The sequence below is a fragment of the Ascaphus truei genome, chromosome 5, assembly GCF_040206685.1.
Source record: "Ascaphus truei isolate aAscTru1 chromosome 5, aAscTru1.hap1, whole genome shotgun sequence".
In the NCBI taxonomy this organism is placed as follows: domain Eukaryota; kingdom Metazoa; phylum Chordata; class Amphibia; order Anura; family Ascaphidae; genus Ascaphus; species Ascaphus truei.
Genome location: NC_134487.1, coordinates 128,253,486 through 128,264,001, shown reverse-complemented (window position 1 = coordinate 128,264,001; position 10,516 = coordinate 128,253,486). Strand labels below are relative to the sequence as shown.

Below are 10,516 nucleotides of genomic sequence, written 5' to 3'. Positions count from 1 at the left end.
CTCCCAGAGCTCACCCCTACCCACCTTTTTAACTTGGGAGGTTCTCTCATTTTGCTGTATGGACAAGACCCACTGAGGTTGTTTCCCCACATACAGAGGTAAAAGGAAAGGTTCACAGTGTAGTGTTAGGACCTGCAAATTTGGTTACACCTTGTCGTTGGTATGCAGACTTATGACGCTTTGACCAAAGGGTTTAACTAAATAACCAAGAAAATATTATTATTGAAGTATTTGTACTTTATACTTATTACCATATATGTTTTGTCAATTGGATGTAGCATTGGGCACCCCTGTCTTTTATTGTATACATTTGCCACGCTCAGTAGCACTCCTTTTGACACTAATATATATATATATATATATATATATATATATATATATATATATATATATATACGGGGTTGCAGACCTGCCTAAGACATGCAGATGAGCATACAGTTATATTTGCGTATATATATATATATATATATATATATATATATATATATATATATATATATATATATATATACCCGATGTGGTGGGTTTTGGAGTTTGAGCTTACTGGGAATGTGTGTGTGTATGTGTATATATATTCCCTGAGGAAGGTCCCATTTTGGGGGACCGAAACGTTGGGTTTCTTGATGTACCACTAATTTCACCAATACACTTTGTGAAGTTTTCTGCAATTGAGTGCTGTCTCTTGCTTTACCAGACCTTGGAACGGTAACGTATGTCTATAGTGTATAAATAATATGCTTTCCAACAATTCGGCCCCAAGCTGGGCTGAAGGGTGTGGCTCAGTGAGTAATGGCACTGCTCCTTGTGAACTTGGGTAAGTCACTTTATCTCCCTGTGCTTCAGGCACCAAAAACATGGATTGCAAGCTCTACATTGTCTGCAACAAATTCTATGTACCGCGCTGTATACACAGTCAGCGCTATAGAACAAAAAATATTATAAACCGTTTGCGGTGGAGCAAATATTGTGTTGTCATCCAAAACTGAATATTAATATTACAATAATAAGAAAACATGGAGAGGTAGTCGCACTCTTAGGGCCTCATGCAGTAAGCGACGATTATGTGAAATCGGCAAGCTTATCGATTAGTCATGTTATTGGCGTTTTTCCCTCTCCGTATGCAGTAAGTGCCGAATACATTCAAAATCAACCAGAAAACAAATCCGCCCACTCTCACGATGATGAGCCGATCACACACAGGTGTATCGGCGTGCGTGGCGGGGTGCTGTTAGGTTGCACAATCACAAATCTTGCTGAATCAGGCGAAACAAGCATGTTTTTGATTGCGCGCCATATTTAAAGGCAACGTGTACTGCTAATCATTCTCTGTGTTGTTGGGAGTGAGAGAGAGAGAGAGACGCACAGAGCTGGACGATTGAAGATTTGCATATTGACTGAGAGACTTGTTGTGTATTGGGTAAGCTTTGTCCTTTGTTGTTTTGTTTACATCTTTGTCTTGTTTTATATGTGGAAGTGGGTCGTGTGATTGCCTGTACATTTCTTGTCTGTTTTTTGTGAGTGCTGGAAGTATGCCCGCAAAGCGTGGGAAGAGTGATGCTGGTGGGAGTGGGAGTGCTACTCGTGCGAGTACGCGTCGGAGTGAACGTTCTGTTCAGGGGAGTGATGTTGCTGGTGCACCGAGTGGTGTTGCTGGGAGTGGGAGTGCTGTTGTTGGGAGTGGGAGTGCTGGTGCTGCGAGTGGTGTTGCTGGGAGTGGGAGTGCTGTTGTTGGGAGTGGGAGTGCTGTTGTTGGGAGTGGGAGTGCTGTTGCTGTGAGTGGGAGTGCTGGTGCTGGGAGTGGGAGTGCTGTTGCTGTGAGTGGGAGTGCTGGTGCTGGGAGTGCTGGTGCTAGGAGTGTAAGTGCTGGTGCTAGGAGTGTGAGTGCTGGTGCTAGGAGTGGGAGTGCTGGTGCTAGGAGTGGGAGTGCTGGTGCTGGGAGTGCTGCTGGTGGCGCAGTTGCTGATGGGGTGTCTGGTGGTGGCGTGCTTGCTGGTGGCCAGCTTTTGGAGGCTCTTCCATTGGAAGAAGGAGAGTCCAGTCAGCACCAGCCAAGCTCTGACCCTAAACCTGCTCGGAAAAAACGTGTGGAGAAGCCACGTAATCCTCGCTTCAATGACCAGGAAAATAGGGCTCTTGTCACTGGCATTCTGGAGCACTATGACAGTCTCTATGGACATTTAGTAGGTAAGTGTAACTTTACATTTATTATTCAAATACATGTGATCCTAGGTCATCTGAGTTTTGTTCATATGCAAATATGGGTACACAATATCTTTCTATGTTCATTAGTGTGGAAACACAGCTTTTTATCATGCCTTACAAGGACAAATAAACACAGCCGGTCAATTTGCCAGAACTGCATACAATATGAATGCAACCTTGCTTACATGTATAGGTTTAGTAGTGAATGCTCATGTGCTGCACATATTACACATAAAACAGCATGTTTGCTATCTCTTGGAACAGCTAGCAGTGTAGGAAACTGGTGCTTATATTATTATTAATTTACCTCATATCTTTTATATGTTTTTCAAGGGCGGACAAGTGCAGCAAGCAAAAAAGAAATGTGGGACACAATAGTCATTGGTGTCAATGCCTGTGGGAATAGTGTCAGGGACAAGTATCATTGTCGGAAAAGATTTGATGATATTAGGTCCAAATTGAAAAAGAAAATACAAGACCAACGCGTGCATGCTACTGGCACTGGAGGTGGGCCCACACCACAACGTCTCATATTGACTCCATTGGAGGAGCTGCTTCGGCCAAAATTACTTACCGTCGTCGTGGAAGGCTTGGCTGGTGACCGTGACATTGGAATTTATCCGTCACAATTTCCAGCAGGTGATAAATATTACTGTACTAGGCGTGTCGTTGCTTACAGTTATTTTGCATATTTACACTGCTTTTTATACTGTCTTCACAATATAAGCATACCTGCATCTATATATGTATATGTCTGATTCTGTATATATATATCTCAAAATAGACATATATGTAGTAGTCCTACTAAAAGCAGTAACTAATATAGCACGTGCCATTGCGTGCTCATTTACATGTGAATTCCCAAAATGCATAGCTGCAGTGGAAGCAATTGATGGTGGGCGAAGATGGGGAACAACAGGGTAGTACACATGTGTAACACATGTTCATGAGAAATTATTAGTAGCTACAGGTACAGAACAGAAATATGTATCATATTATTGTGTATTTTATTGATTTTACTCCGACAAACATGACATTACTGCCTATTTTAAGCATGCATCAAAGAAATTGCATGTAACGGCCTACAAACATCACTGGCACTAACACATCTATAGTTGCTTATGAAAAGGTCCATTTTTGCTTTATGTCATATACAGACAGCATAATGAGGCACACGTATCATATGTTATGTCATTGTTTTCATAACTTAAACACTGCAGATGACTACTTAGCTCATCTACCATTGTGTTAAAGCAGCTGCAATTAATATCTCATCACAGCATACACTTCAACAGAGGGGGTGGGGTTCAGCACACACACTAATTACAGCCTCATTTCACGGTCAACTTAGTTCACACCATTTGCACCTGTTTCAAGTCATTGAAAGGTGTGGCTGATTAGGCTTTTTGGGGAAGGGAATACCTTTCTTACAACCTGAATAGCACAACTGAAGTTAATCACACTCATTTGAAAGCTTAACTCTAGCTACTAAATGCCCCAACAACTCATTACTTATCAAAGCGTACGTCACACATTAGTTCACTCATATCTATAGTTGAACTACTATCAAAGACACATTATCACACACTGCATGTGTTGTCTTGTTGAGTCACAGCCACATTCAGGTGTGCCACATCTTCGATTAATGTACCACACATATCCTCTACCAAAAACAACACTTTTTGCAATATGACCACCTTCATGATAACCATTGTGAATGGTCATCTCATGATAGTTATGTACATTATGATACTGATATCACTACACAACATATGATTTTTATGTACTCATTTAATCTATTTATCCTCACGCATTACTGCAGAAACATAGTATGTTGTATGTTAGGGAACTCAAAAATTCTAAGTACACAGGCATGTACAGTGTTATTACAACTATTTATGTTCACTTTCACACACATTTTCGGTTAAGGAACTGATGTTGTTAGTTAATCATAAATACAGAACATACAATAAGTGTTTGTTCAATATTTACACATGTAAATGTAAAACTTATGTTATTGTTATATATAGTTGCCCCTGGAGGACATGTGTCACCTGAGATGGAACAAGTGTCTTCACCTGGGTCAGCCAGCTCAACACTACTAGAAGGTGAGTGTATCATTTGCTGGCCATATAATATGTGCTCTTCTATATGTTATGTTGTCATGTGCATTATTTGTTTTGCACATCTTCTTTAAATAGGATTACTTAGTGTCAGTGAAAATTAAGTGTAAGGCAACATGTATTGTGTTAGTGATGTTAATTATCATGTAGGACTTCTGAGTTTAGAGCAACTTTTCATTCATTCATATTTCATACTGAGTCCAAACATTATTCGTAAGTCAAGGTAGTTTTTAATGAGGTTATAAAACGTATGCTAACATGTTAGGTGTTACTTAGGACACAGTACAATTACATAGTAACACAGCATACATTAACATGCCATTTAATAATGTGTACATTTCTTTTTAGAACATCATGGTGATGAGGATGATGAGTATGATGAGGATGACGCCACAGAAGAGACTGAAATACAATCATGTGACCATGAAGAGGTGCCAATAGAAACTGTTGTACCGCCAAATCGTCCATCAACTTCCACATACGATGCAATTGTAGCTTCAGAGGGAAAAATAGTGGACGCAGAAAATCGTCGCCATTCAGACATGATGACAGTGCTGGAAAGGATGATTGGACTGCAGGAAGAAACAGTATCACAATTGGCACATCTCCACAGAGTCTTCATTGAAGTGCCTAAACAGTTGCAAAAAATCAACACCTCATTCGAAGCATTAGTTGTTCAGCAAACACAAGCTAATTACTGGAGAATGACTAATGTACCACAATTCAACACCTCCCAGCCAGGATCTGTTCATGCAGGTCAGTTTTCACCACATTCATCTGATATTCATTCACCAGGCCCAAATGTTACCGGTCAAGTAGCAGACATTGCTGTGCAGGTTCCTGATGACATCCTACCGCTGCCATCTGTACAAATTCAGCAGCAGACACCTACAAAGGAGGCGACAAAAACAAAACAAGACACACATGAAACAGACCAACCATCACTTGTGCAGTGTCTACCAACTTGCTCACATGTGTCACTGGGCACAAGCCCTGTCCGTGAACAGTCACTACCCAAAAGCCCTGTAGGTGAGTCGCTGCCCAAAAGCCCTGTAGGTGAATCGCTGCCCAAAAGCCCTGTAGGTGAATCGCTGCCCAAAAGCCCTGTAGGTGAATCACTGCCCAAAAGCCCTGTAGGTGAGTCACTGGCCAAAAGCCCTGTAGGTGAGTCACTGGCCACAAGCCCCGTAGGTGAACAGTCACTGGCCACAAGCCCTGCCCGTGAAGTGCCAGAGGCCACTCAAAGTGGCTCTGTTGTGCCTAAAGTTGGTGGCAAAAGAAAAAGGAAAATTCAAGAGACAACAAGCAGGCCTGTTACTCGCTCGCAAAAGGAACAAAAAAAATAAATGTTATAATTCAGAAAATATGTCTTTGGCCTTGTTTTGTTGACTTCAGATTATCTAATTACTATTGTATGTATGCTGAAGACTGTGTTGTTTCCAAACTTTCAACTATGTTCTTGTACACGTGAAGTTTTGGAAATGTTAACACTCATAATTAATTGTGTTATAAATATTTATGTTGTAATCGTCTGTTCAGTAATGGTCCACCAGGAGCCAGTTGCTAAGTTTAGAGAAGCTGCCATTGACTTTGCAGCAAAACATTGCATTTGGGTGTGTTAATTGATGTAAGAATTGCATATGCATATTAGTCACATGCAATTATTAAAACACCTAAGTAAGTGCAAACATCTTTCTTGTACGTGTACAGCAGGATTATGTGTAAATTATTACTTACCTTTGCCTTGCTTGGCCATTGTAATTTTGTCCTTTAATCAGTTGTGTGTTCGTTTCTATAACATCTCAGAATGTATAATAATATATATACACACACACACACACACACACACACACACACTGAGTGAGTGTGAGTGTGAGTGTGTGAGTGTGTATATATATATATATATGTATATATGTGTATATATATGTGTATATATATGTGTATATATATGTGTATATATATATGTATATATATATGTATATATGTGTGTATATATATATATATATATATATATATATATATATATAGTACTATATAAACTGGTATACACAAACTAATACACTTCATGCTTCCTTGTGAAAGCACACTATTTTAATAATACAGGCCTAATGTTTGAGAAATATCCTAAGTATGAGACTCTAACAGTATTGTGCTTAAACAAATGTTTATTACTTAATTCAATCATGTTTCTCACCATTTAAATAGGTTTCATACAAGGTATACTTAATGCCATCAATGTTGTGTGTACTCCTGCAATATAAAAAAAAAAAAAATATTATATATAAATATATATATATTTTTATAAGAGATATATTTATATATATATATATATATATACACACGTATTTAAACTCATGCAGACAGGGAGTTAACCAGACTTTCACATACACACAGAAATGTAAGCGGGGAAAAAACATTTCTTTTTGCAGGTGTGTTTTTACTGATATGCCTGGCTAAGAAATATTTTCACACACTGGTCTTTGTTAGTTTTCAAAAAAACACTATGTGAACGCATTCACAGTCTAGGGATGTTTTTCACAAACGAGATAAAAGAAGGAGAAATGTTTCTCCCACAGTCCCATATCACGAACCACAACTGTTAACCCAATTAGACAAACAAATCCAATTGGCGTTTGAAATAAGGAGTCAAAGTAGTTACTTTTGTTGACCTTGACAAGGAAAAACAGGAGTTTGTTAGCCATTCAGCACATTCATTTTGATGAGCAAATAACACAGACCTGCACACAGCTTTTGTGCTACTCAGACATGGCTGATGAATTCGTTAACAATATTAATCCCCTTTTAGGGTATAAGTACATGATCTGTGAAGCCATCTTGAACAGTCGCGGACAGAAAGCAAGCACACGCCAAATCGATGATTTCATTCGAGCAAAATATCCTTATTACCAAGACCGTAAGCATGCACGGAATTTTAATTCCTCAATAAGATTCACTTTATCAAGTAATGACTTTTTTGAACGTGACCAGGATAAGCTACAACACACCTATGGTTTCTGGAAGATTGCCCCGGAAAAACAATTTATCCTGAAAGACGGCACTTATATTGTCGTGAAAGGCATATTTATTCCTAATGGCAATAGCAATGTATCCGCTACTACTGATCCGTTTGAATCGATACGTGCTGCAATATCTGCAGCCTCCATTCCTGAAACCCACATTGTACAAGAACAAAAGTACTATGATTATGTACCAAGCCTTTCAGCTGAAATTGCATTGGAATGGGAACCGGAAGAAATGAACCTACCTCCCGACCAATTATTTGAAGAAAGCAGTGGCGATTCCTATGAGCGCATCCTGGAGGAGATATGTGCCATACTGGATTCAGCGGTTGGGTTAAGCGTGGATGAAAATGGCTTGCATTTCTGGAGCGACCAGTTGCAGCCAGGCGAAGAGTTAATTCTAGAAGAATGGTAAATATAACAATCGTTATGCGTTGACTCTGCGTTTAAATTTTTTTTTTTTTTGTAACCACCATTTTCACTTTCAATGCGTGGATACAGCGTAACATTGCAGACTGCATAACATGTAGCGATCACAAACAAATTGTTTCCTAATACAATATAGTAGGACCTGAAAGAGTAGTACACATTGCTGACGGAATAAATATACGTACTTTCCTATCCCTTTAAACATATTAGCAACATTTTACCATTACTCTAACACATACCTGTTTTGTTATCATGCAACATCTACAACATTGAAAACCGGGTCCACCACGTATGACGTGGGACCCTTGTCATGGGCCAAGGCGTCCTTAAAAAGGATTAGTGATGTAAGTCCCGCCCCCAAGCGACGTGCGCGCCTCAAAGCCTATTGGCTGCCATGTTTTGTTATAGTAACGGTAACTGCAGTGTGTGATGCGTGCGGCTCAGTGTTTGTAGGCGTACCCTGGGCGTTAGCCGAATGTTAATTGAGTGGGAGGAGTGTTAGCGTGCGTTTCACGCTGGCTTAACATGACGTCACACGTATTGCATTTGCGCATTGTGTTATCGGCCGTGCTTTCTGTTCAAACACGTCTGTTTAAAAAGAATACAGATGTACTCGTTTAGAACGAATGTAGTTTCGTCTTCATTGTATTTGAAATAAAGATGTTATGTTTACTGGTATTTTCAACATGTATTGAACGCACAACGTACGCTTTGTTTTGCGCATGCGCTAACAGTTAGTGGAGCCAAGCGTGAAGTGCGTGCGCACACAAAGATGTGCGCGCACATCTTTCAGTATACAGGCAACGTTCACTTCTTATACATAGTTATGCCTGCTACAAATTTAAAGAAACATTACATACTGATGAACAGTTTTACTTCTAACATATAAGTGAGTGACGTGTGTATCTACACAATCATATAGAGCTGCGTAACGCGTTGTCACGGATGCATATCTAGTAAGGTGCCATCTTTGACCATCATGTGTTTGCTGTATTTCAGAGATGTCGGGGAAGATACAATCGGATCAATGTATGATTTCAGAAGAGTCTACCTTTATATGAGATGATTGTGAGGAGGAGCCACCGACTACTATACTACATATGGAACTAATTTTATATTGCTTGCAGCGCTTATTAACAAACAATTAAAAATGTGATACCCTTATGCCTATATTGCATAAGCACTTAATTAACATAATGATGTTGCAAAAGAGTGCCTCATGAATTTTTATTGAGTGTTCTTTAATGACTACTAACATTTTATGACATGGTGTGTTTTATATATAACAACCATTCCCACTCTGCTAACACATTTGTGTATTCTAATATGTAATGGAACGTATGACTGTCGAAACTATGTAACAATAATAATAATAATATGAGCATGTTCATGTATAGGGCTGCTAGTTGTACGCAGCGATTTACAGACACATGTTTCAGCCTGAGGTCCCTGGCCCGTGGAACGTACAAATGTTTTTTTGCCGCATGAGGCACAGGGAGATAAAGTGACTTGGCCAAGGTCACAAGGAGCCCACACCGGGAATTGAACCAGACTCCCCTGCTTCAAACTATCAGTGCCAGTGTGTGTCTTTACTCAGTGAGCCACTCCTTCTCCCAATGTAAAGGACACTTACAACCAAGTAGCCATTTATTTTTAAAATCTCTTGTTACATGGGTATGTAGATAAAATGGTTTGGGACTGTAGCAAATAATGTTAGTGGCCAGATGTTATGGTCCCCTCCAATGCATGATGTTCTGAATATGACATCACCATCATGTTATGAAGTACGTTTCTGTGTATATTTCATTAACCTAACTAACTATAGTTTACTGTGTTTATTAATCGTTTAGAAATACATAGTATAGTCAATATGATGATATAAGCTACCATAATAAAGCTGGTGTTATCATTTGTCGGTGTTATACATGGATCCTACACCAATTGATAGAGACACAAACAGTTGTCTTAAAAAGTGTGTCTATGCTAGTGATGAATGTGCTCCCGTAAGTAAACAAATAAGTACAGTTATCCCCTTTTCTCCAACCACCTCTATATTACATTAATGGAAATTATAAGGAAACATACATAAAATGTGATGAAATGTGAGTAATCATTTTGTAATACAATGCACATGAAAGCTCAAGAGTAGCTAAATGCATATACATGATACAGAAAGTACATATATGTAACATTTGTGTTTAAACCAATATGTTGGGTTTTTAGTTCCAATAATTATAGGAAGATTGAGGTAGGCACATCTTATGAGAGATGTCAGCAAATATACATACCATGATCAGTCATACTGGAGATATACCTATAATGCAAAGGAACAATATATAAATTGCAAACATTGACATGCCATCTTCAGTACCGTAAACAACACAGCAAAGTGTGTATTTGGTGTTAAATGTACAACACCATGTATATTTCATGACATTCAAAATGTAAATCAGCCTGGTGTACACATCATATGGATGTACATGTTACACTGCACCAATAACATTGTATGTAAGCATACTAGAAGCATGAATGATTATGGGCATAATATGTGTTTTGTCTTAGCATAAGGAATAACACAATGCTAAAATATTATTGCTTTGTTACCCAAGTTGTATTCACATACACACAACTAAAGTACAATTGAAGAGGGATTATATAACCTGTGCAACAATAACATACCGGTGCCACATCCCTTTGTGCACACAGCAGAGAAAAGAAAGGTGTGCAACCCATATTCATCTG

The 10,516-nt window shown here is 39.0% G+C and overlaps 1 protein-coding gene across 1 annotated transcript; it reads left to right on the top strand.

The window, feature by feature from the left end:
• The first annotated feature begins 4,241 nt into the window (after positions 1 to 4,241).
• Positions 4,242 to 5,671, top strand: LOC142494669 (uncharacterized). The gene is made up of 2 exons (XM_075599102.1): positions 4,242 to 4,310; positions 4,674 to 5,671. Exons 1-2 carry the CDS (start codon positions 4,262 to 4,264, stop codon positions 5,669 to 5,671), a joined length of 1,047 nt encoding a protein of 348 aa, XP_075455217.1. The 5' UTR covers positions 4,242 to 4,261.
• The last annotated feature ends 4,845 nt before the right edge of the window (positions 5,672 to 10,516 follow it).

Coding starts and splice junctions, on each gene's coding strand:
- LOC142494669 (XM_075599102.1), top strand. CDS start 4,262: ATGGAACAAGTGTCTTCACCTGGGTCAGCCAGCTCAACACTACTAGAA. Junction 4,311..4,673: donor CAGCTCAACACTACTAGAAG/GTGAGTGTATCA, acceptor ATTTCTTTTTAG/AACATCATGGTGATGAGGAT.